Raw genomic sequence first — 27,515 nt, forward strand, 5'->3', positions numbered from 1 at the left:
ACTAAACAAGTCCTCTTTTGACCAGACTTTCCAGACAAAAACCAGGCACCTGGCAAGCCCAGCTGCACAGGGGGTGACTGATCGGGCGCCAGGGCCCAGGCACATAGCAGCCAGCGGGCAAATGCGCGGCGGGGGCTGGGCTCGCAGGGAGGGGCCCCGGAAGAGTCTCTCCCTGCCCTGCAGACTTTGGTCTGGTCGCGCTGCCGCCACAGCGGCTGCAGCGGGACCCAGCATGGCGCTGTGCGAGGCCCCGCCGCTGCTCCGCAAGCTCGCTGGGTGACGGGGCGGGTGGAACGGGGCGCGTCAGCAGTAGTTGGGGGGCGGGGTCGATGCTGGTGGGGGCGGGGCTGTCCTCCCAGCAGGAACCAGTTACCTTTCCCGGAGGCCTCTTGCGGGGAGAGGCAGGTCACGTGTTTCCGCTGTCTCTCGGAAGTCGCGACGCGCGAGGAGGGGCTGGGCGGTGCCGGGCGCGCGCTGGGTGCCGAGGATGCCGGCGTTCTGTGGCCAGGGGCGGCTCGGGTGACCCCGGCGGCGGTTGCGCGGACGGTGGCGGCGGGGCCATGCTGAGCCGCAGCTCGTTCACCAGCCTGGTGGTGGGGGTGTTCGCGGTGTACGTGGCGCACACGTGCTGGGTGATGTATGGGATCGTCTGTACGCGGCCCTGCCCCCCCCCGGGCCCGGCCAAGGAGGAGCGGGCGGGAGGCGCGGCGGGCTGCATCTGGCCCTACCTGGCCCGCCGGCCCAAGCTGCAGGTGAGACGCGGGCTGGGCTCTCCCTCACCTTCCCGTGCCCGAGGGGCGGGCTGCAGCTCCCCGGCCCCTCGCCTGCCCCCGGGTCGCCGCTCCGCTGGCCGCAGATGGTTACCTTCTTGGTCGGCCGGTCTGCGGGCTCCGGCAGGGGTGAGCGCGTTGGCTGTGAGCAGCTTAAGGGCTCTGCCGGCGTGTATTTGGCGGGCACCAGCTCTGTAGCAGTTAACGGGGTCTGGCCCTACGTCCATAGGCGAGAGTCTTTTTTGTTTGCAGTTTATAATCTGTGCTTCCATCGTTGGGGGGGGGGGGGGAGAGAAATGAGACTAGGGGACATCTACGTGATATAGAAAAGAATAAGGAGCAAGTGGAAGATGAAATATACCATGGGAAAGAGAGAGGCTTAGTAATGAGGCTAATAGGTAAGAATCTAAGAATAAGGGAGATCTTGTGTATTGAAGGAAAATGGGATTATGAAAGAGCAATTGAGGAATAAAATAATATGTAGTTGAAGAGAATGAGTGGGAATAAGGAGAGAAGAACGAATAAAGAAATAGAGCAGGTGGCCCAGACAGGCACAATTTCATTAAACTAGAAGAACTTTATGTTCCTATATTTTGTATTTCCCAAACATCTTCCAGTATTGCCAAGGCTAGGAGAAAGAGAGCAAATACTCTAAGTACTTATACAGAATTATGTACCAAAAAGCATTTACACTTAAATAATAGTTGTAATAATAATGGTTGTGAAGTCAAGCCCTCAGAAGATAGTCATTAATTACATGATCATACACTTTGTTTTCTAGGACCTCTGTGTCATACACTAGACTGTATGGTTGGTACTCAGTGGCTTATCTATTCATATGCTGTGTTCAATATTCCCCTATTTAATGTGGTCTGAGGCCTTCATTATTACACACAGGTTAAACCTTGAACTGAATATGGAATTATTAATGTACTCATGGGCTTTTCTGTAATGATCTGAGCATAATGAGTGCTTCACAAACATTAATGAATTTAGCTTCAGAACATTCTAATGAGTTGGTGGCATAGTAGATTTCTCTTATTAGCAATCCCTTCGATTGCCAGCAAAAAATTGCCATTATTCTGTGGTTACTAATAAGTGGAAGGCAGTTTGGCAGCCAGGAAAGAAAGCACTTCAATATGCCATCCCTGTCTGCGTGCCTCCAAATGTGCCTATGGGCAGGGTAGCAGCAGAGTAGGAGGTTGCAGCCTAGATGGTGTGGCTTTTTTACCAGGCACTGGGGCCCACAGACATACCTCTACCTCTCTCCAGGAGTCCTGGCTGAACACATCCCAGCACTTCCTTCCCTGACTGCAGCACCCCAGCAGAACACAAGTGGATAGAGCCCTGCAAATCCACGGGTATCCATCCACTTTATATCTGCAAAAAGAACGAGGAGTACTTGTGGCGCATTAGAGACTAACACATTTATTTGGGCATACGCTTTCAGTGGAAAATACAGTAGGAAGTTATATATCTGTGGACCATTTCTGCGGATACCAGTACGGATGCAGATACAAATTTTGTATCCACGCAGGGCTCTGACGGTAAGAGCAGGCGGTCGCGGATCCTCCACCTGCCCTGGGCGGAGGGCTTGGGGGACAGGGGCTGGGAGCTGCTCAGGCCCCACGCCCAGGGCAGGTGGAGGGTCCACTGTGGCTCCCCACAGCTGCCCACCCGGCTCTTACCGTGGCCGGGCTGTGGTTCTGAGCCACCCCCCTCCCTGACCGGAACCTGGTCGGGGAGAGCCACGCTGGCAGCTGTGGGGAGCCTGGGTCCCTCCACCTGCCCTGGGCGGGGGGCTGGGACACTGGGTCGGGGGCTGCTTGGGCCCCCCACCCAGGGTAGGTGGAGGGTCCGTCATGACTCTCTCCCTGACCGAGCTTGGAGCCTCAGTTCAGACCCCGGTATAGAGCCCTGCAAATCCGCAGATATCTGCAGATAATTTCTGCGGATCACAGATCGGATGAGGATAATGTGCAGCTCCAGCATCTGGGCTGCAACCCCCCCCCCCCCCTTCCCACTAATGCCCTGCCCATAGCCGCCTGGCCTGCAGCCCCTTAGCTCATGTAGGCAGGTTTGTGGAGCTGCAGCCTTAGAAGGAAGCACTGGGACATGCCGAATGCTGACCCCTGGCTGTACATCTTAGTGCTTCCTTTCCTGGTTGCAGCCATGCAAACCTGCCTGCATCTGGGGTCTTTCTTCCAAACTGCATTCTTAATAAGTAGCATGCCTGGTGCCAGAATCCAAATCCCATTAGCCTTAAAGTCAGTGGGACAGGATTGGTTCCCAGGAAAACACTGACAGCTGGAGCCCCACTGCCCATTCTCCGGTTTATCTGGATTTTTGGTTATCTGATCTGGCCCAATTAGATTGGATAATTGGGGTTCCACTGTATCAACTAATTTGGAGTTCCTCATCTGAGACACCAAGGTCTTGATTTTTCAGAGTAATTAACATTTGTACTTTATATGTTCAAAGCACCATTCCAGTTGACTTGTTTTGCAGTTGAGTGCTCAGCACTTCTGCAAATCTGTATGATTCAAGTTGGGCATTCAGAAATGGGGGGCACACAGTTAGCTAAATTTGGTTAAATAACTTGCCCTGTATTGCATAGGACTTGTATAGCAGATAGACATCTAGAATCTAGCTGCCTCAGTCATGAGACCATCCTTTGTCTGTTCATCTTTCAAGTTCTTTAACAAATAGATTCAGAGATGCCAAGGCCAGAAGGGACCATTGTGATGATCTATTCTGATGTGTATAGCACACGCCCTAGTACTTCCCTAAAATAATTCCCAGAGCATAGCTTTTAGAAAAACATCCAATTTTGATTTTAAAATTATCACTGATAGAGACTCTGTGATGATCTTTGGTAAATTGTTCCAATGGTTAGTTGCTCTCACCGTTAAAAATGTACACCTTATTTCTAGTCTGAATTTGTCTAGCTTTCAGTGAAACAGGCTGTACAGATGATAACTTCATTCACTACAAAGTCCTCGTTCATTCCTTGAGCGTAGTCCAACCTGTGTACAGAATGAGAAAAGGGTTCTGGGGAGTCAATGTGGCCTTGTGGCTAGAGCACTAGACTTGTACTCAGGGAACCTGTGTTCTCTTCCTTACTCTGCACTTGGCTTGTTGGGTGACCTTGGACAAGTCACTTCACCTCTCTGTGGCTCAGTTTCCCCATCAGTAAAATGTGGATAATGTTACTGGCATCCTTTGTAAAGTGCTTTGAGAGATATCTCAAAAGTTAATATATTAGAGCAAGGTATTATTCTTATTCTTCTATAGAAAAAGTAGCATGTGATTTAAGATTGTATCATAATGCATACATAAGCACAGGGGGACTGAATTAAAGATGCACAGGCAACACTAATTCTGGCATTTCTAAATTTCGGGTGTTTAATTTTGCAACCTTCGTTTTCTTTAAATGTGTTTTGTTGTTTCCCAATTTTTTAAAAAAGCAATCTAGAAAAATAAATCAGATGGAACCATGGAGCCCAGAAGGGTTGGAACCTTTAGATCTACAGCACTTGACTAATGGAGTAACTGTTAGCTGTAGTAGGCTCTATATTTCACCTATAGCAGCAGAGAGTGGTGCACAGCCTGATAATTCACCTGATTTAATGTGAAATGTCTTTCAATTTGGGGGAGAAGGCATCTTTCTGATCCTCCCAGAGGACTGCCCCATGGCCAGTGGTTTTCAAACTACGGGTCGCAACCCAGTACTGGGTAGTGGAATGTAACGCACTGGGTCACGGCAGCTCTGGTCACCACCGCCAACTGGGCCTTTAAAAGTCCCATCGGCGGTGCTGCCCGTCTAAGGCAGGCTAGTCCCTACCTTTTCCAACACCACGCTCTGCCCTGGAAGTGGCCAGCAGCAGGTCTGGCTCCTAGGTAGGGGGGTAATACTTGCGGGCGTGAGCCTCCACCTAGGAGCCGGACCTGCTGCTGGCCGTTTTCAGGGTGCAGCATGGTCCGCGGTGCCAGGACAGGCAGGAAGCCTGCCTTAGCACCACCACTGACCAGGAGTCGTCCAAGGGGCGCCCAAATCCCCTGCCCCAGCCTTGAGCCCCCCCAAACCCTGAGTTGTTAATGTTTTATTGTAGGGTCTGTATTCAATTTCTAGGCTCTCTTCCCCACAAATATTCTGTTGGTATTCTTGTATTATTCCTGTAATGATCAGGGGTGGTCAAGTCATATGTATTTTTATTTGGAAATGTTTTATAATTTATTTTTCTCTGTGGATCATATGTCTTCTCTTCTTTATTTTCCTGTGATGATGATTATGCCACCTGATATGGGCAAACTTAGAACAGCTTTGTTAGAGATATGGAATGTGGCCTTGCTAGCATGGAACAAACAGTTCTTTGTCCATGCACTGACTGTTTTATCCTTTTTTATTTTAGTTAAGTGTATACACTACCACACGGTCAAACATTGGTGCTGAGAATAATATAGATCTGATTTTGAATGTGGAGGATTTTGATATTGAGTCCAGATTTGAAAGGTAAAGTATTATTATTATAAAGTTCTTTAGTGTTCCTTCAGAATTATTGTATCTAATAGATAATAGTTATGTGATGCATGTTAGTGCCAGTGAATTAAGGTAGATCTGCCATGCACCACAGTGTTTTCACGTTGAAATAGTGATTTGTTGTTGTTAACTCTGGTGGATTTTCCACCATCAAAGTTAATGCAGTATACAGCATATGGAAATTCAGGCTTTATTTAAAAGAAAATAATAGTGAATAAAAGTTTTAATGTTAAGTCTGTCAAAATGTCAGGCCTTATTGCAAATTTAGTCTAAAGTTGAGAATGAAGTGCTGCTTTACTTTTGATTGCTGTACTGGAAATACATGTACTTCAAACAATGTATCAATGGCAGTTTGAAACTCATCTTGTTTTTGACTGTATACTAGTTTTTCATTTTCTAATACTTTAATATTTTATAATCTCTTGACATCTCCAATTCATTTAAAAATAAAGGGAAACAAAGAAGGGAAAATGTAGTTCTTAAGAAGAAATATAATCCACTCTGGCCCCACTGATGGGCTTCATGTATTTTTGCCTTTATTACAGTCCAGGAACCTTGAAGCTTAGTCGCCTGCTCTGGACCTAAAGTTTTACCAACTTTAATGTCCCTTTATTGTGCAGATTCAATGGTATATAATGTGCCAAATGTTTAAAGTACTTGGATAGTTTGGATTGTGCTGCCAGTATTTAAAACAACTGTTTTCAGCAACTTAAGTAAATATTTTACAAATGCTAATCAAGATGCCTTAAAGTATAGCTCTGCGCTGAATAGTGACTAAAATCCAGGTTTGTCCTTCAATAACTTCTATATCATATCTGCTCAGTTTACATGTCAGGTGACTTTTTGCAACTTTGCCTAGAATCTGAAAGTCAAGCTATGTTTTTAGCTTGCACATCACCAACTCACTTTTCCATGTCTGTGTTAGTTCTGCATTTCTAACAGAGTAATATAAACTAATTCTTTGTTGCTGAAGTAAACAGTTAAGACTCTGTATACTTATGAAGGAACGTCAATTGGACTAGGAAGATGTCCTTTTTATTTCAGAGTAGAATCACACTTTTATGACTTAAAATGTTATGAATTTTTATATTTAATTTTTCTAGAACTATGTCAATATTCCACTTCAAATCATCAGTTTAAAGAGAAACTATTTCACTTTTTCATTAAAAAAAAAAACAAAACAAAAAAACCCAAAAACACCCTGCCATTTTGCTTTTGGGTTGTCTATATCAGATTCTGCTGTGTTTTCAATTTTTTTTTCTTGTAACTCCACTAATTGGAAAGCCTAACCTCTGGTCATATTATGCTTCAGCTCAGATGGGTAGTAAATATGTTTCTTTTACTGTGATGTAACTTGGTTCTGTGGTCCATGGAAGTGTTCAGTGAAGTGTTCAGTGCAGTGCTAGTCTCTGGTATAATTAACAGAAATACAGTTGGGGCTATGTAATCCAAGATAAAGCAAGAATAGCTTTTCCGCATTTAAACACACTGATATTACTATTACTCTGAGTTGAAAGTTTCATTGTCTGACACTGACAAAGTTAGAGAAATATTTAAAATTCGTTCCTGGGGAATCTGAAGAAGTGAGATAGAATAGCTTAACAATACATTGAATTGTTTAGAACTTCAAATTAGTTCGTAATTTGCTGTCATGTTTTATAATGATTACGTTGTGTGGAACTTTAATCCATGCAACTTCAGTAGTAATTGGGAGTAATTTTATACCAGAGCTTGTCAAAGAAAAGAAAAATTAAGCATTCACAGCTAGTACAAAATGAAAACATGCTGTTTCTTGCTACACTCTTTCCAGAGTTCTGTGTTTGTAATTTACCATGGCTGAAGAGGAATTTCATTGTCACTAAGTACTTGACAAAAGATAAGTTAGTGATTTATACTGAATACATTTTGCTGAAGATTTGTTTGTTACATGATGATGAAATTCATTTTTTTGGTTCACCCTTTCTAAATATTTTTTTAAAGCAAGTTCTAATATAGCATTTAAAAGTAGCAAGAATTCTGTATTTATAATTGACTTCACTATACTATTTTATAACGTATTTTGTATTTTAGAACAGTCAATGTCTCTGTACCAAAGAAAACTCGAAATAATGGCACACTGTATGCATACATATTTCTTCACCATTCTGGCATTTTACCTTGGCACGATGGCAAACAGGTGCATATAGTAAGTCCTCTGACCACATACATGGTCCCTAAACCAGAAGAAGTTAATCTTATCACTGGAGAATCCACCACCCAGGTAGGCTTTTTTCCTTGGTGGTAAAAATGTATAAAAAGAGCATCTGAAAACATCTTTCTTATCATGTCAAGATAGACATAAAGTAGGTTTCTTAAACAGAAAAAAAAACCCTAAATAAAATATCAAATGACTTTTTAAAATAGTAAGGGCAGGTGCGGGGTAACATGTAGGAACTAGAAAATATTATTTAGGTGTGTCAAAGAGGAGTGGGCGGAAGAAGGAGGGCTGATCAGAGCAGAAGGGACTCAAAAGGGAGGAGGATGGATGTAGTTGATGTCAGCAATACAGCTAACACCTTTGGATATTATTAATCAGCTTGACCTCTGTGAGCACAGGGAGTCACAAAAAGCAATTTGGGATTGTAAGACTTTGAAAATTGTATTACAGACTAAAAGCAAAGAAAATCTCGCTCACTCACACATCCTTACCTTTCAAGATCAAGTATTTTTTGAAAGATTGACAGTGTTCAAATTATATAGGCTTATTCTTATAATTGGATTTTTTTTTTATTTTATAATAAATGTAAGGGGTGATTGTGCAAATTTGACTGTGAATAAGGGGTCGCCAATGTGAAAAGGTTGAGAAACACTGCGGATGAGAGTTCTCAACTTGGTGGTTGCAAATAGATTGGTGGTGATTGTAATCACCTTTCCTTTCTCTGTGAATGGGGACAGGGGAGTCCTGAAACTGTTTATTGTAACATGAGGTCACAGTATGGATAAGGTTAAGAACCACTGCTTTAGCAGAAGGAACTGGAACTGAGGAGCAGAACATTGCTGATCGTCTTTTTGAATGTCAGTGCTCTGATTAGAAATGTGTGGGGAGGGGACAGATTGGGTCTGGGTGTTTCAGCTACAGTCAAGTAGTTCAAAGGCAGTTATTTTTGCCAGAAAGCAAGTAACAGTTGAATTTTCAAAGTAAGCTGTACAGCAACATTTAAAATATTTATTGTAAATTTAACAACATCTGTTTCTGTATATCACATCTTATTTTGAGGGGGATACTGAAATTTGCATAGGCAAGTGAGTTTAATTTGCTGGCAAAGCCACACTATACTTTGTAGGAGATTCAAAAGTTTGACACTTAGCTTAATCCTGATTATATGATCAGTAAACATAATTTGAATTTTAAAGTTTTGAATAGTTTGCAGGCTGGAAAGAGCCTTTTAATCTTAAATCAAACTGAACTGAAATGTTATAGAGGCACTTACAAGATCTGTAAGGAAGAGTCTCAGAAAGCTAGGTTTATTACTGTGTTTGCTTGCAGACCCATGAATGAGTTGGTGTAAATCAGATTTGTGAGGTGTTGGAAATATCATTCTCTTTAATATGGAAGATGTGGAGTCTGGTACAGTGGGTGACATCACACAGAAAATAAAAAATACCTTCAGAAGTTGTGGGGATTAAGGCTGAATTCATCAAGTTAGAACTGACTGGCCTGATTGTAGATGGTTTAGCAGTGAATATGTGTACAGGCTTACTTTAGGCAAGATACTCCCCATGTTGTTCTTGTGAACCTTGCCAGCTACAACCAAGGAGAACGTCACTAATTTTGAAAAATATTTTCAAATTTTACTGGTTAAATCCACAAAACAAGTTCTTACTGATACCTTTCAAGCTATTTGGACATATGCACCATATGAGAGGGAGCCTGCCTTAGCCCCGGGCCCCTGCTGCGCTGCCGACCTGACTTTTAATGGCCCGATCGGCGGTGCTGACCGGAGCCGCCAGGGTCCCTTTTTGACTGAGCATTCTGGTCAAAAACCGGACACCTGGCAACCCTAGCCACTACCTCCATGGGCAGCTTCTCGGACGTGGCTGTACTTCCCCCAGCCCCACCCACTGGGGTTGGTACCAGGCTCACCAGCAGCTGTCCCTGATCGAACTAATGTGTGCAAGCAGCTCGCACACCTCTGGGCAAGAGATGCAGAGCGCTGCATGGAAGGGACTCCTGTCCGAGAGTGTGCGAGCCGCTTGCACACACTAGTGCAACCAGGGACAGCTGCCGGGGGAGAGCGGAGCTGTGAGCAGTACAGCCGTGCCCAAGGAGCTGCCGACGTGGGGTGCTGGTTCCTGGGAGCAGTGACCTGTGATGCTGCTGCTTTCGCCGCCGTGATTCCCAGTAGAGCTCTGCAGCTCCGTGATTTATCTCTGTGCAGAGCTCTACTCTTCTCCCCCTCCCCTGCCTGCCACTAGCACCTCTTTGCCTCTTCACCCAAGGGTGGCCCCCTGTCGTTCACACTGGAGAGGCGTGAGCGGCAGGTGGGGAGGGACTTCAGGGAAGAGGCAGAGTGAGGGCAGTGCCTGAGGGAAGAGGTGGAGTGGGGGTGGGAAGAGGAGCAGTGCAGGTGGGGCCATGGCCCAAGCACCCTTTCCGCGGCAGCACTGTAAAGGTGGCAGGCCAACGCGCCTCCAAAGGGAGGAGCGCAATATCCTGTTTGGGGAGGCTTAATCTCCCCTGGCCTATTGTACCTGCCACCCATGTTCGACAGCCTGAGTTATCCTTGTTCTTAAGGAAAAAGGACAGGCAGATTTTGTGGGCACAGTGTGTTTCATGATGGACTTAAAATGCACTTGTGATTCAAGTCCTTTTTGAAGAGGGATTCTTTGCAAAAGCTAAAATATACTGTACTGAAACTTACAGCATGAAAGACAATCCTGGCCTTTATGTTAAAAAACGTATGCTTGGTGATGGTATGTTTGAACTTCTGGGTCAGGCCAGAAAGCAATACATCTTTTAAGGATATGTTGATTTTTGGTGGAAATTTTTGTCCTGTAGCACGGCAATAGCAGCCATGTGGATTTTGCACAATGAACTTAATCTAAGCAATTCCACACGTGTAGCAAAGCAAAATCCAGAACTTCATTCAGATGTTAGTGACTGGCCAAAGTGTAGACTCTTTCCAGCTCCATTAGTCTGCTGTTTATTTGCTTGAAAGCGGACCAAGAAGAAAACAAATCCTAGCAAGTATTCAACAACAAATAAAGAAAGCATTAATGGAGGAAAGACTGAGAGTCTTGCATAATGATCCAAAGCAAAACAAACGGAATGGCAACTGTATCTCTTTAATTTACTTGAGAGAATGAAAAAACAGCCGGAATATTGGTTCTTTTTTTTTTTTTTTTTTTTTTTTGACACCCAGTTCTGAAGTCTTAGTTGCTTGATAACAAGTGATCAGATTTTTTTTCTTTCCTAATGGAAGCTGAGATCTTTTTACAAATGTCACATGAAAGTGGTGTTGAGACAGCACAAACTCAGTGCAAGTAGTGTTATCCCCACGCTCCCACATCCTTATACAGAGCAAGCAGATGTCAGTGTTCTGGCTGTTTCAAAATAGGCATGGAGAGTAATCAGAAAATCAGTGGTTTTTTTTAATTAACTTTTTTTTCTGAACTGGCTTCAGATTTTTAAAAGTTTAAGTCTTGAACCAGAGAAGTATAATATTTCCTCTTTTCTAAACATATATGTTTTTCAGTTTTAGTTTCAAATAGCAATGGGCATAGGATTCCTTCCAGCACAATTAGAAAAATATTGATATGATGTCTGGTCTAAGCTGTAATAGTGCTAATTTTCCACGTGTTCATGTTTCTGGTGTAGCTAATTGTAATCCAGGGTTTAAGTGACTTATTGTTTATTTTTTCTAAAATTTGCATTTAATGTGTACAACTTGTTTCCTTTTTATTTAAAAGCAAATTGAAGCAGAAAAGAAACAGACCAATGCCTTAGATGAACCTGTCTCACATTGGAGGTCAAGGTTAACTCTAAATGTTATGGTGGAAGATTTTATTTTTGATGGATCCTCTCTCCCTGCTGATGTTCACCGATACATGAAGATGTAAGTTTACAGAGATTTTATTTTGTTAGACTTAGAGCTATTCAGTTTATAGGGCTAATTTCTCCTTTAAATAACCTCTTAGTGAAATATTAAAGTTGTACAGTTAAAATCACAGAACTCATTGTTGGGAAAAGGGTATTTTAACATCAGACTTAAACTTCAGCAATCACAATGAGCAATATTTAATAGTAGTAGCCCTTACACTATGACCCAAGATTGCACCACATCTTAATTGTGGCCCGCTTGTGCTTATGTATGATGATGTATTCTTTAACTGCATGATCACATCCGGTTTCCATAGAAACCCATCTCATTCAGTGCATAGATTAGACAATTGTGATGGTTTCCAGGGGTACCCAGGACTGTGAGTCACTTTGTTACCCCCAGCCTCCAGCAAGAAAGAGTCTTGCGTATGGTGGTGGGGTGTCATTGCCCTACCACCACCAGCCTTTCAATCACTCAAACACGCTCCTGTGAGCTATGCCAGCCCTATCTGCCTTGCAGGCTAACAATACATACACTCCAATCCCTCAGTCCCTTTGAAGAGCTCCAGTCTCAACACTGGCTACTCACAGAATTCCCAAATCCTCTGCTCCCAAAGGTGCAGTGTATCCCAGTTTTCCCTTAAACCACTGTTCCTGTAAAGTCTCATAGGACTCGTGAACAATTAAATAAACCTTCTGTTGTTTGATTATAAGAGAGACTAGAATTTCTACTAGAAACGAGAAGGTGATGGAAACAAATGGGTACAATATAAAACAAAATCATAAGAAGTGAACCTGGGTCAATGTTTATTAATAGTTACCTTTCCTATCTAATAAAGTAGGTCCCTCCACCCTACTCCACCCCAAAGTTCAGTCTGTTGCAGAGCTGGCTGGCTTCACAGGAACCAGGGTCCAATTTTTCATGAGAACATTCCTGCTCCAAAGATGTCTCCTCAGTGAATGGAAACAGAGTGCTTCCCCCCCCATTCTCTGTTATTCTGAAGTAATCTCTTGTATTTATTCTATTCTGACTGTTGTAATGTTCCTTTTTTATCTCCAAGTGATTTTGATTGTTTGCATTTGTCTCGGATGGTTTTCTATTGAAAGTCTTGCGTTGGAGCAAGGCTAGACCATTGATCCTTGTATCACATCACCAGCTAAGCAGGACAGGATGACCATGAACTCCCTCCTGTTTGAATGGGCCATTACAAAGGAACATCCCCTGGTGACTCACTTCTATTCAGAGTCCATAAAGCATACTTTTAACATAATTATACTATTCCTTATTTGTTACCCATACGTACATATTGCAATGATTATGCATCTTTGCAAGTTATGAGCTTTCTGTAGCTTTCGTATATGCTGTTCTTCATGGATAAATATCCTGCAAGATATGTTTAGTGTAGTGAGTGAGTCAAGTTTTAGGTCAGTTGTTTGCCACGAGGTTTCTGTGTCACAACAATACACAGGGCATGAGTCAGGAATGTTAGCATGTGATTGTATAGTTAAAATTGGATCATAATTCTGACCCTTTGTAGGAATTAAGGTTGCACAGAAACATTTGGCATTTAATGCCCTGAAAGCTTAACATTCTCAATGTAATTTTTTACTTATACAGTTCATCTCCAAAAAAAAAAAAAAAAAATGTCTCGCATGGTAGTTTTTTTATGCTTCGGCATTTTCACTGCCCTTCTCTGCACCTTTATGCTACATCTGTTTTGAGATGGGAAGATAATAAATGAGTGTTGATTTATGATTGTAATATGCTGCTGGAGATATCCAGAGCTGTGAGCACTATATAACCTCTCTGCCCCAGCAAGAGTTAGTTTTGCTAGCAACAAGACTGGTCAGCTGCCTGCCACAGCAATCAATCTTCCTCACGAGCAAACTTCTCAAGGCTCTCCTAGCCCAAACCATCGGGTTGCCAGGTGTCCAGTTTTCGACCGGACTGTCCAGTCAGATGTACTGACCTGACATCAAAAGTCTGGTTACTATGCATGGGTGGGGTGGGAGCGTCATCAACCTGCACCAGCCCCTGCTCAGCTGGGGACACCTCCTAGCTGCATCTTGTGGCCAGGCAGGCAGCAGGCTCTGCGTCAAGCTGCAGCTCGTGTCCCAGCCCCAGAGCAGAGGGAGTCCATCTTAGGGGGAAGGGGGAGGGAGGTGGAGAGGATCGAGTGATTGGGGGGGAGAGGAGCGAGTGGGGAATAGGGCCTCGAGGGAAAAGGCGGGGCAGGCATGGTACCTTTGGGGGAAGAGGTGGAGCGGGGGGAAGAGGCGGGGCAGAGGGGTCTGGTTTTCAAAAATTAGAAAGTTGGCAACCCTACTTGCCTAGGAGGTAGCAATCAGTGCACTCCAGCCCCCAGTCTCCTGAGAGACATTTCTCTGCAGTGCACAGCTGCTACCATGGTGCATTCACAGAGGATAATTAAAATTTGCTGTTCTGTTGGTCAGTACATCAGAGCTTATTAATTTAGTTAAATACACCCTTCACTTCAAACAGATCACTAATTGGTTTATACTAAAAGTAAAACAAGTTTATTAACACAATGGCATAGATTGTTACTAAGTAAAAGAGATAAAGGTAGAAATGGTTACAAGAAAATGAAAGTGGAAATGCATGTCTAAAAGTCTAAAACTTAATCTAGCAAGATCAGTCTTTGTCCAAGATAATTTCTTTTACCCACAGTCTCAATTCGATCTTTTTTTATTGGCAGGCATTGCCAGGACCCATCACAGAGATCAAATCGCTTGGTTTCTGTGTCTCCTAAGGTGAAAGATTAAGATGGAGGTTCTCTCTGTTCCTTATATCCCTAAAGGGATTGCCTTGGTCTTACAAGTCAGGAAGGCCTCCTGGAAATTGTTTCATGTCTCTCTCTAGGGTGCAGGAGCCATGTTAATTCTCTGTCTTTTGAGTTAAGGGCCAGGTTAACTCTCCCTTGTTTAGCTTGATGACTTTATTTATTGCTAATATGTAAATTGTGGTAAACGCACATTCCTTTGTCTGAGACAGTCCTGTTTATCGCCTTTACCTAGGCTTGGCTGTCTGACGTTAAACATGTTTTAGTAACATCGTACAGAGAGAATTCATAACTTCACGTACAATGTTAACACATGCATTTTACAATAATATTAATACCCAGTCTTCATATGGTACTTCAGAAAGCATATTTTGTACAAATATTACAATAATGTGTTCGTGTGAACGCAGGAGTACTTGGGTCACAATGATGCATTATAATTTCAGTTATTTTCAGTAAGGTATTAAGAAACAAATATCCAGTGGTCTTTTTGACTGCCATTGTGCACTCAGCAGAGTTTTCGCACCAGAATATCTTTAAAATAGTCCCTACCATCAATGTGAGAATAATCTGAAGTGCTGCAGAAAATTATTTCCTATTGGGAGAATGCCATTGAGGCTGTGCCACCGAGTGAAAGGTGGAAGATGTTTTATTATGGATATTTCCTCAGATAATTCAGGTTTTATCTGGTGGGAGGGAAACAATGATCTGGGATCAACTGTCTCTTCTAGAAGAAGGCAACTATGTCCTTGATCTTACAGATGCTTAAATCTAGATAAATTGTAAGTGCAGGATAGTTCTTCATAGGGGATCAGCAGCACCAATTCAATGTACTAGAGAGTCAAGATGGTCTTGGGGGTTAGGTCAATAGATGGGGACTCCAGAGTTTTAGATTCTATTCGGAACTCTGCCTTTGGCTTCCTGTGTGACTTGGGGTACGTCACTTGGGCCTGGTTCTGTCGCCCATACTTTGAATAGTGTTCTTTTCTGCAAGTACTCCCACTGTGTTCAGTGTAGCTGTATTTACTCTGGCAAAGTTTGGACACGCATGGGTGCACTTCTACAGTTCTACCGGCAATTGTGGAAGCTGTAGTCTTGACATGGCACTGGGTTTTTTACCACCATGTCATCTAGACCACCTCTGTTTAGATGACCTGGTAGTAAATAGGCCTGTGCCTTGTGTATGGTTTGTCTCCCACCATTACTTATGCCAGTGGAGCTGCCCCAGTGACTAATTATACATGCAGTTTTTCCTAGTGTTTACAAGGCACAGGGACTTCGCTAATATTTGTGATTTATAGTGTAGTTGTAGCCGTGTTGGTCCCAGGATATTAGAGAGACAAGGTAGGCAATATCTTTTATTGTACCCACTTCTGTTGATGAAGGAGACATGGTTTTGAGCTACACAGAGCTCTTATTTTGACCTGAAGAAGAGCTCTGTGTAGCTCAAAACTTTGTCTCTTTCACCAACAGAAGTGGGTCCAATAAAAGATATTGCCTCATCCACGTTTTCTCTCTAATGTTTGAGGTATTCAAATTCTGTGGTGAGTGCTGTGAAAAACTCTTTAAGTTGCACTGGTTTCATAGACTAACTTATTTTTACAATCAAGAAAATTTTAAATATGGGTAATCCCCAGTCTCTCATTACTGGGATACAGTTTCTTGTCTTCACCAGACATTGTAATGTCTGCTCCCACTTCTGCATGCTGTAGATACCTCACTACCAACTTCAAATGATAGTTTTATCCATCTTTTGTTTCTTTCGTTCTCTATCCTTTATACTGCATGTGTATCTGGAACTCTTCACTTATCCTGTCTTTCTGTATTGCTAACCATGAAGTTGAAACTGCAAAAAGTGAACTGAAAAGGATGAATTCTCATTTGCACCAAATATACTACTATGATAGGGTAAAGAGGTCCAGTATGGAAATTTTCATGGCACACATTAAAGTTAAATATGTGTGAAACTATGTATAATTGATTCCAGAAATTTATTTTTTGTGCACTAATATGATTAGAAAAAGTTTTCTTTCTGGAGTAACGTAATCATAAAAATCCATGTTTGAACATCATAGGGTTCAGTTGGGGAAGACTGTGCATTACCTTCCAATATTATTTATTGATCAGCTAAGCAACAGAGTGAAAGATTTAATGGTGAGTAACAAAATGCCTTTTCACTAAATTTTGAATTACAGTTTTAAGGAAATCTCTAGTACTGCTGTAATTAAGGCTTTGTCCTTGTTTCCATTACAGCAGCCCACCTCACAGAAATTCAGTGGACACAGCTAATATGTTGCTAATCTAATCTTCAGATTAGATGTTGATTAAATGCCCAAAAAATTTGTTAATGCAGAATTAAGGGTGTTCTTTCAGAATGTGGAAATTGGCTAAACCAGAAAAACTCCAAGTTAAGATACACACTGATTGCCAGGCTGGCTGCATCTCCTGCTTTGAGCAGGGGGTTGGATTAGATGACCTCCCGAGGTCTCTTCCAGCCCTAATCTTCTATGATTCCTGGTCTCTTTGAGCACCCTCAGTAGGTCTCAAGCCTGTAGCTGGTGCCTCTGATTTAGGGTGGAATTACATGACCCTTCCATTCTCAGGCCAGGCCCTTGGTTGCAGTCACCTGGTACTAACCATGGTTACCTTAGTAAGTCTAACTTAGACTCAGACCCTGTTGTTCTGTTTTATCCAGAAGCAGCGACAGTGGTAATCAGTGACCAAACCGCCTCCTTAGAGAAGATTTATTTAGAACAAAAGCATTTCAGAGAAAAACAGATCTGAAAACAACATAGACTAGACATCTGTCTATTTTGCCAGGTAACTAATTATATTCCAGGTGAGGATCCAGGCAGGTCTGTAGACCTCTAGGGTCTGACTGGAATAGTCCATTCCCTTAACTCGCAAACTGTTTCTCTCCTTTGCTTCAGTGAGAGTCCTCTTTTAAAAGCTGTTCAGTCTTTTTGATCTCTAAGTTCCTAGCCTGGCAAAACAAGCTTGCATCTTCCTTGGAGACCTTAAATCTGCTGGCTTTTCATATTCTTTCAAGTGTCCACAGGGGTGTTCTTATCAGGGGCCATTATCATTTTCCTGTTCTTTACACAGCTCCCTATTAAGTTACATCAGTGCGTTCATACAGGAAAGTCTTAACACAGTAACTTCCTCTCATTAACCTGGTCATGTATGGTATTCATAAAATTATTACATCTCTGCATTCTTAGATTACATAGCAATTCCACAAATGCTGTAACTTTGTCCACTGTTCACATTTCTGGAAAGGTATGAGGCAGCTCTGGGCAAGTTTAACTCTGCACTAACAAATTCTTGGACATTTAATTTCTCTTTTTTTTTTTTTTTTTTTTAAATAACTTTTCGTCACTCTCATGTACCACAGCCCAGCCCTTCCATTCACTTTCTCTGACTCCTTGCAGTGATTACCTTGTACACAGAGTGTGTTGCCCATACATCATCTCTTTGTCCTCCCTTCTCTGTGCCTGTTCTGCGCACCTGATTCTTCCTCCTCCCAACGTTGGCAGGGATCCCAAAGGTTGAAAAGCTGAGGAGCAAATGCAGGAACTAAAATGGAATCAGTGGGGAAGCTTTTAGAAGAGGGGACCGACATGATGGATGTGGATGATGTTGGGGAGGCTTTGTCTCTGTCCCCCCAAAAAAACCCAGCTTTTCAACTCTGATCCCTTCCTTCCCACCCTCCTATTCCCTGCACTGTTCTAATACACTCTCAGCCCCTCACTGCTCCTACTCCCCAAATTTCCTCCAATTGCTCAGACCCCCACCACTGCCTCAACATCTCTTCCATGCTTTCTATCATGTCCCTGGCTCCGACCCCCCGCATTACCCTGCTGCTCTGAGCTACCACACACCAGCTCCACCTTCTTCCTTGCCACTCCATGCCCCTGGTAAGCTTGGAGGGGCCCTGAGGAGGTAGGAAGGTAGCACTGGTGGAACTGTAAGGAATGCATTCATCAGCAGGAGACAAGGAGGGGCAGGAGAGTGGAGATAGAGATTTGGGAAGGACCTCTGTGTCTAATCTTCGGGGAAGAGGCTCTATACATCCTTCTGCAGTATAGCACACTCAAGAGATATGAAGGGGCCCAGATGTTCTTAAATGAATGAGAACACCCCATGGAGATGAATACAGCCTGAAATGAGAGTTCTGAGAGGTGTGAATTGCTTCATTCATCTCAGTGGGTTGTCTTGTCTCCCCCACCGGGGGTACTGAATATTACAACTAGCAGATGGGGTGGGCGAAGAGGCTCAGGACCCTCTGGATGATGGTTCACATGGGGAGTTAGGGAGAGGGTCACAGGACCCCCCAGATCACAGCACAGACATGGGACATGGAGAAGGCCTCAGACTTCATTCCATACAGGGGCGGGGGACCCAGATCTACGCTTACATATGAGAATCCTTCGTTCCTGGGGGTAGGATTGTTGCTGCCCCATTCCCCTCTCTCCCCACTTTGTGAGAGACATTCCTTCTCAACCATAGCCCAGAGAGATGGGGTTGTGTGTGGGAGTCATGTCCCTCTATCTGGCCAGGACCAGAGAAGTGGGAAATGGGCAGCAACTTCAAATGGTAGGAGAGAATGTGGGGGAGGGGGCCTTGTTAGCTTCAAATTGCCCATTCCTAACCCCATAGTTGACACTGAATTATACAGAAGACGACATAACCCAGTCACTGTGTTAGATTATTACCTTATTAAGGCAATAGTTTCAGGGCTTGTCTACACTACCGCGTGGGGTCGATCTAAGATATGCAACTTCAGCTATGTGAATAGCGTAGCTGAAGTTGACATACTTAGATCTACTTACCATGGTGTCTTCACTGCGGTAAGTCGACAGGTGATGCTCTCCTGATGTTTACTCCGCTTGCGCTTCTCGTTCTAGTGGAGTACCGGAGTCGACAGGAGAGTACTCGGTGATTAATTTATCACATCTATACTAGACGCAATAAATGGACCCCCTCTGGATTGATCACTGCCCGCCAATCTGGCAGGTAGTGTAGACAAGCCTTTAAGGTCAGAGATCTGCCTGCTCCCAGGCAACAAGACAGACCCACATATGCATAAGGAAGTAAGATGGAGACCCTTCCAAAACAAACACAACATTGCATACCCAGTGGCCCCTCTTGAGGTGATGAGAGAATGAATCATATGGGAAATGTTAGTTATGTTGCTTAATGCACTTATCAGAGGTGCTTAGATGCTTCAGAGATGAGGGTTGTATAAGCATCTGAATAGAACAAACTACACATTTAGTATATTAACACATGGTGTTTTAAATACTGCTTTATTGATTTTTTTTTATGAAAATTAAACAACCCCTAAGTATTAGCTGTTATTTCCATTTGCATTCCCATTTGTATGTATATTAACTTTGTTGTTAAGACTATTTTCTGTCCAAATGCAGATAATAAACCGTTCAACGACAGAGCTACCTCTTACAGTGTCATATGATAAAATATCTCTTGGAAAGCTCCGATTTTGGATCCACATGCAAGATGCAGTGTTCTCCCTGCAGCAGTTTGGTATGTTTACTTTTTCACAGCAGAAGGTCAGGTTCTTAACTTCTAATGTATAAACTACATATTGACTGCCTCTACAGTACTGTAAAATGGTGTAGTTCTTTTGTCTTGTTTGACACACTATCAGAAAAATCTGTGGGTTTCTGCAATATACATCATCTTGAGTTTGTACACATAGTATGTTGTGGTTAAAATTAAGCAATAAAATCAGCAGCTGAGACTAATATTGCAAGGGAGCAGTGATCCTTCCACTAGTTGTTAGGGGCTTTTGCATGTGAAAGTCCATAAGTGCTGCTTTAAAAAAAAGTCACTATTTGGAGTATACTTCTAAAAAATGTTTTATCTTGAACTCCTGAAAAATAAAATCTTAAATAAAAATGGCACTTCATTATATTCACTTAGCTAAAAATAAAGTATACATAAAAGAAATGCCCTATTGCTAACAGACTGATAAACTATGGGAGGTAGTTCATGCTTCTATAGCCTACTTTAATTCAGATGGCCTCAATTCTCAAGTAGTTAACTTGATACACAGATCCTAATCTTAAGAAATACCTCCGTTCTCCAAATAACTTCATTTGGAGTTGCGTACCTAAGACCTGAATTTAAGCTGCTAGGGATGGATATCCAGAATGAGTGGAAATTTTAGAAATCAAACATTTAACCTCCAGATAGACTGGTCATTGGCAGGCCAATCATGTCTTCTCCATTCCCTTGACTCTGCCCTGTCTGTGGTGTATTTTGCTCACCAGTAATTTTTCTGCCTCACTACAGCAGTGCAGCCAACCAGCTTCAGGAACTGTACACTGCCTGCCATTCTACTCAGGATTTCTTTTGCAGAGTTTTCAAAATTGTGTCTTTGTTATAACATAGATTCAATAAAATATTTTTATTAAAAATAATACATGAGGTTTTTGTTTTAATGAATAACACTGATAAGAAACTTTCTGTGTTTTGTATCTTCAGACGGTCAGATACAAAAGTCAGTACTGTACATCTCTTTAAAGTAACACAATTTAGGCAGGTAAAAAAGAAAAGGAGAGCCATTCTGGAAAAAGAAATAGAAAGTAAAGGGCAGCTGAGTAAATTAACCAGCTTCCCCAGCTTATCTCTTAAGTGAACATTCCAGTTGAGACAATTTTTTTATTAAAATAATTTGTGAAAAAAGCATCTAAACTTGCATACTTTCTCAAAGAATAGTTGTGCAAATTTGTACAGTCACAAGATTCCAGGCATGCAAAATCTATGCTTTTGTGAAAGGGAGAGTCAGGGAGTTAGATAATGTTTTCACCCCTCAGCTCTATTACACTATCTTTTAAAGGCGCTGCACAAAACTCGCATCTCTGGGAGAGGAAGAACTAAAGTACATTTAAGTTACCTTCTCACATTCCTGGTTCTGGGCTGCAATTGTGGTCCCCAGAGTATCTTAAGTAGCCTGTCCCCAGCTGCATATGGTTGGAAGTTCCTCTTCATGCCTCCTATCCTGGGACTTGTGGCAGAGGCATAATAAGCAGCATAAATTGCCCTGTGCAAATCCTGCAGCCGGCGGGACTTTCCCAAGCCAGATCTGGGCTGTAAAGAGTCTTCTGAACTACAACAGCAGCATAAAAGGGCCAACAGTGAAGGAGTGAATTCTTCTCAAGGTTTTTTCTATCTCTTAAAAATAATAGAAAAAGTATCCAAAACCAAAACCAGAATCAGTATCTGATGCATTCTTTATAGTTCAGAGACCTCAAGATAACAAAATTTAGGAGTTTGTTTTCACTGATGCCCAGTACTACTATTATGATCTTATATTTCAACTCCAATAGATTTGTTGAAACAGGACAAATATGTATGAAACATTTTAAAATCCCATACATCTATCTTGAGAGGATGTGATGGCTCTTTCCCATTTAATAACTAACTTTAATGGGTATAAGAAGACACAGAAATTTCCCTGTACAATCGTCCCACAAAATTCTGAGTTGTCTTATTTAAAAAGAAAATTTGCTCATTAAGAAAGGGCTCTCTAGTACTGGAAACTTTAAATTCTGTTCAATAAGAAAACCCCTTTCCTGAAAATATAGGATAAAGGAAAGGCATGGATTAAGGTCAGAAAGGAAAATTATGATCTAGTCTAATCTGTATAACACAGAGCATATAATTTCACCAAGTAATTTCTGCATCTAGCTCAGTAACTTGTAGTTTAATCTTTCTAAATACTTCCAGTCTTAATTTAAAGACGCCGAATGATGGAGAATTTACCACAAACCTTGGTAATCTGTTCATTATACTCACAGTTAAAAATGTGCATTTTATTTTCAGTTTGAACTTCGCTGACTTCAGCTTCTTGCCATTGGATCTCTTTATGTCTTTTTCTGTTCGGTTAAAGAACCTTCTAGTATCAGTGTCTTGTCCCTGTGTTGGTATTTATATACTGTCATCTCTTAACCTTTTGAATGAACTAGATCAATTGACCTTCTTAAAATCTCTCACTGTAAGCCCTGTTTCTCAGATTCTCGATCATTCTTGTGGCTTTCCTCTGAACTCTTTCCAGTTTTTCATCATCCCATTTAAAATGCTGATAGATGCAGTAGTTTCACAAGAGCCATATGCTGGGATGATATCATGTCCCTCCTCAGTATTCCTGTTTGTCTGATTATTAGCCCTTCTAGCTAGAGCTGGGAATATATGTTCAGTTGGTTATCCACCATCGTTTCTTAAGTCCTTTTCAGAGTCACTTTTGAGGGTTATAGTCCACTATCTTGTAGGAATAACCTACATTGCTTATTCTTTGAGTGGTTCCAGATGGGTATTTCACTCAGGTGCATTTGTGCTGAGGGCATCAGAGTTGGAAACTTTCCCCACCATGGTACCTATTGGAACGGCGCGCCCACCCTGTGTTGCCTTTGGCCCCTTCTGAAACAATATAAGGGTGATGCTACCCTAATCCCCCTCAGTCCCTTCATACCACCAGTATCCTTAGTCGGAGCTCCCCCTGTGGGAGTCTTCTCATGGCTTTTTTTTCTCTGCATCACACTTGTCACTGGGACTTCTCTTGTAAAGAATTTTTAATAGTATCTGTAGTGTAGTATAGTTTGTAGCTAATTTAGTTTGTCCTTATAGTAATTTCTGGTGCTCAGCACTATAGTGCATGCAGCGTTGTCCAAGCCTTCAAACGTTGCTTGTTAGGTGGACTTTCTATTCCCAACAGTTGACTCCTACACTTACTGCGTGTAGGTGAAAGTCACATTAAGGAGAATGTATCATCTGTTGGGAGAACACAGATTGCAAGAGACCTTCACCTGAAGCAGCTTTTGTTGGAACAGGCTATGAGGCCTGCACTAGCACCAAGACCCTCTTCCGCTAGCAGGACTGGCAGTCCTCAGCCAGCCAGCTTCTGCATCAACACTGATAGACCCCTGGACTCTGACTCTTCCCCACGAAGAGAAAGGGGTCGATATGTGTTCCCTGAGGTACCCCAGAAGAGACCTACAAAACAGATCAGGGATGTTCGAAATTGAGGAGAGAGTTGTCCTCTTTATCAAAGATAGTTCTTCAACATTCACAAGATCCAGGGTACAGCCAAGCTATCGATTCACATCAAGGCTGGAGATTCCCAGTACTGTACCACTGACTCAGGGCTCACCTGGTGGACAACCATTGAGTCTGGTACCTATGGTGCCACTGCTTTTTGGTATCAACAATCTCACAAGCCTATATGGTAGTAACAGACTTATTCTGCCTGTCTGTACCAGCCTCCCTGCTTACTCAGGAGGCAGGTGTACTATCAGCACTGCCAGCTGTTTCAGGCCCCTCAAATTCTACAGACTCAGGGTTGAGGCCACTACTGTTGATGCCCTCGGTACCAGTGAAACCACAGGCACCTTCCTCGGTGTAGATGCCTGTGGGGCACCACTGATATTCCCTTTGTCCTTGGTGCCATCTCTGTCCTCTGTTTAGTCACCATTAATTTCAGTTAACACAGGTGCCCTTTGAAACCCCCAATTCTGTTGTGCTCTTTGGTACTGTCATGGAAGATTTTCTGGTACTGACAACAGTCCCATCCCTGATACCAACTTTGCCCTTCTCTCATTGGACTGTGGATAAATTGGGCTATTCTGTGGTCCTGCCGGAGTGCCCACCAAGAGTGCCCAAGGACTTCTGTTACTCTAATATGGAGTCATCCAGTTGGTCTTTGCCTTGGCGAAAAGTCCCAAAGATTTTGCAATGGGCAGCAAAGGGAAAGTGTCTGCCCCAAGAGCACAGCTGTTCTAACAGTAAGGGCAGATCCTTGGCATCCTCAATGTATTGACCCCCTATGCCATATTCTCTCACACAGTGATCACATTGGGACCTGTGGGGTACTCCCTGCTTGAAGAGGTCTAGATTTCTACTCCAGTCCAGAGGGCAATTCCCTTAATCCTGAGATGGACCAGCCCCAAGAGTGGCCTCTGTTACAGATGCAAGAGGAGGTCTGTCCTCTTGAGACACCTCTTTTTGGGGCAGCCTTTGCCAAAGGAGCAACCTCTACCCCAAGTGATGCCAGCAGTCCCATCCTCTCCTTTCCTGGACAACTCTGTAATCCCAGATTCCTTGTCTTCCCTCCCAGAGGATTTTAAATCTTACCAGGACTTACTTTGGGCAGGTCTACACTAGGATTCTCCATCAGTGACAATTTATAATCAAGATTGGATGTTTTTCTAAAAGCTATGTTCTAGGAATTATTTTGGGGAAGTTCTGTGGCCTTTGTTATACAAGAGGTCAGACTAGATGAGCACAATGGTCCCTTCTGCCTTGGACTCTCTGAATATTCTTCAGGCAACAATTCTGGGAAGGGTTGCCTTCCTGATTAATGACACCTTATTACAGTCAGCAAAAGCTTTGTGGCGTATAGGTGTATAAAATGTTAGTTGCCAAGCTTCCCCTTTCCTTATTCATTTTGGAGCTGATTTTAAAGACTAGACAAACTCTTGTAGGACCAAATTTAGTGACTGGTCAAGATCAATATCTTATAAATTACTAGCTCAAAATGTTTTTAAGTAAAACATACAAAAATTGATTTTTTTTGTCAGCAAAGCTAGCATCTGGTTTTTATTATTTATCCGTTTTTTATTATTTTTATTATTATTATTATTATTAAAACTTGTGTCACTTAAAAAGGGTTTCCTTTATACTTGAATCTACTATATTAATATCTAGAATGCTAATTTTTTGGTACTTTCACATTTTACCTACTCTTTCTTCCAGGCTTTTCAGAAAAGGATGCAGATGAAGTAAAAGGAATTTTTGTGGATACTAATCTATACTTTTTGGCTTTGACATTCTTTGTAGCAGCATTCCATGTAAGTGGATCACTTGCTGTTTTTAAGCAGTATACACTTAAGTAAAAGTAAATACTAAAAGTAAAGGTACTTTGAGCATTGACACTCACATTTCTCTAAATACCAATAATTGTTTTTGGAAATGTTAATGTGTGTGTGTGTGTGTGTGTATGTATGTGTGTGTGTGTGTGTGTGTGTGTGTATGTGTATATATATATATATATATATACACTATGCTATACCAATTTTTCCTTCATAAATACAAATAGAAAATTCAATAGCAAAACGTCATGTTCTGCAAGGGAACATCTATGCAATATGTTTTTAAATTTAAGCCAGAAAAACTGATTTCTACTCCCAAATCCAATTTCAAAATTAGGGGTTAAACCCACCCTGTCCAGTCCTTCCCAGAAAGAGAATTACTACATTTCCTTGTGTGTCTGGCTATCCTCTTACCTGGGCTGTTTGTGGATCACACTTCACCAGTGGATAATGGAAAGGTTAATGGCTTCAATGGACAGTGGAATTCTTATTTGCAAGCTGGCTGGCAGCCAGCACTGAAAATTGATCACCCATCCTCATAACAAAACAGCAACTTGATCTGCTGTTGAATATACATATTGGTTTAAAAATTAATGTAGACTGTAATTAGAAATCAGTGAAGGGTTAAAGATACAATTGATACTTGTCTGATTGTTAGAAATAAAAATGTTATCTCCTGGAAAGAATTATTAGTTTATAAATTATCAACTTTTCTATAAAATTCTTAATTGACATGTAAAAATATTTAACTCTTAAGTGAAATAATGTAGTGTCAACTTCTTTATTTAACCTGAGTTAAACTAAAACCTGAAAATCATTGCATATGAATGCTGGCTCAGATTTTCTGCTCTGAGATTTTCTAGCAGAGAGGAGGGAACTTAACTGTCAGGGAACAGGTTACAGTTCTGATTCTCTCACTGATTCTGCACAGACCATGTCCCTAGTGGAGTCTGAATAGTCATGGGTCTGCTCTAAACTTGCTAGATGGTACCACCGTCAAGGGCGCTGTCTGCCAGTTGGAAATTGCCAGAGCACACCGTCTCTGGGTGTCATTCTTCGTGCCATTGACACATCTTATGTCATTGTTACAAGGGCATTTAGGGGCTGGTTATACCGACTTAGTTCCTCTATACCAGGAGAGTCCTCAGCTGGGGAGTTGTGGCCATTTTTTGCCTAATCAGAGAAAAGGGAGAGGAATGAACCAGAGAATCTAGACTATTTTGTGTTAATACTGTCTTGGCCTTCAAGCAGTGGGAGATTTGTGTTCTCCAAGAGTGGTTTATATCCTTGTTAGAGAAATGTGTGCGCACACTCAGAATTCTCTATTAGGCTAGGTCTACACTACGGGGGGCGGGGGTCGACCTAAGATACGCAACTTCAGCTATGTGAATAGCGTAGCTGAAGTTGCATATTTTAGGTCGACTTACCTGGCTGTGAGGACGGTGGCGAGTCAACCGCTGCCGCGCCGCCTTCGACTCCACTTCCGCCTCTTGCCACGGTGGATTTCCGGAGTCGACGGCAGAGCCATCGGGGATTGATTTTATCGCGTCTTCACTAGACGCGATAAGTCGATCCCCAATAGATCGATTGCTATCTGGCGGGTAGTGAAGACATGCCCTTAGTTTGTTTACTGTTTCATGGCTCAGCAACAAACCTTACAAATTCATAAAACTGTCATCAGGCCTTCAGCAGGTGGTCATGCTTTCTTTCTTCCTCTGAAACACTGTTCCATCTTTCATGTGACTGTCTGAACTCATTCTTCAATAGTCAAATTCTTTCTGCACCTACCCATTTAACAGTATGGGCCAACTATTCTACTATTCCATTTTGATGTAGTGACCAGTCATCTGAGATCATTACCCTACCCATGAAGCACCTGCACCTTGTTGCTTCCAGCAAGATGCTCATTTCCAAGCAGATGACTTTAATACTTAATGGAGCAAAACATTGAAGAAAAATACCTTTATTATTCATTTGCCCATATTCCTTCAGCAGCAGAAATGTGCAGTGAGGGTGCTCCTCATATTGCCTGTCCTCGTGGGACTGACCAGAGTCAACTCAGGCTATTGTTATACTTCCAGTCTTAGGGCAATGGCTCCGACAACACGCAGGTCTCCAGCAGCACTCTGGAAGAATCTCCACCTCACCTTCCCAAGCCTTTAGTGGCTAGTTTGTCCACTCTATATAACCTGGTATATAGATGGCCAAACTTCCTGCATGGCACTTCAGGCTACCACACTGCTGCTATTCCTCCCCTTTGCTACTCAGCAGCTGCTGAAGAAAGTGGCCCATCAGGGTTTGTCTGCACTGCAATGTAAGCCCAGAGTTAGTGGGACTCAAGTCAGTGAACCCTAGGTTAGAGAACCCAGGGTTTAAGCCATCTACATTGATTATCAACCCTAAGTAAAGAATTTTCTAACCTGGGCTTGAACC

At 42.5% G+C, this 27,515-nt stretch overlaps 1 protein-coding gene across 1 annotated transcript in view; it reads left to right on the plus strand.

Annotated features, from left to right (window-relative positions):
* Positions 1-431: 431 nt before the first annotated feature.
* The window catches only part of CLPTM1L (CLPTM1 like), an 88,347-nt gene continuing 61,263 nt past the window's right edge, over positions 432-27,515 (plus strand). The window contains exons 1-7 of the mRNA XM_024195098.2: positions 432-752; positions 5,183-5,283; positions 7,381-7,570; positions 11,260-11,405; positions 16,266-16,344; positions 19,620-19,737; positions 24,967-25,061. Of these exons, the coding sequence (XP_024050866.1) occupies positions 561-752; positions 5,183-5,283; positions 7,381-7,570; positions 11,260-11,405; positions 16,266-16,344; positions 19,620-19,737; positions 24,967-25,061 (921 nt within the window). The 5' untranslated portion in view covers positions 432-560. The remainder of the gene's footprint in view (positions 753-5,182; positions 5,284-7,380; positions 7,571-11,259; positions 11,406-16,265; positions 16,345-19,619; positions 19,738-24,966; positions 25,062-27,515) is intronic.

Source organism: Terrapene carolina, unplaced genomic scaffold (genome assembly GCF_002925995.2).
Source record: "Terrapene carolina triunguis isolate 2854851 unplaced genomic scaffold, T_m_triunguis-2.0 Scaffold613, whole genome shotgun sequence".
Lineage (NCBI taxonomy): Eukaryota > Metazoa > Chordata > Testudines > Emydidae > Terrapene > Terrapene triunguis.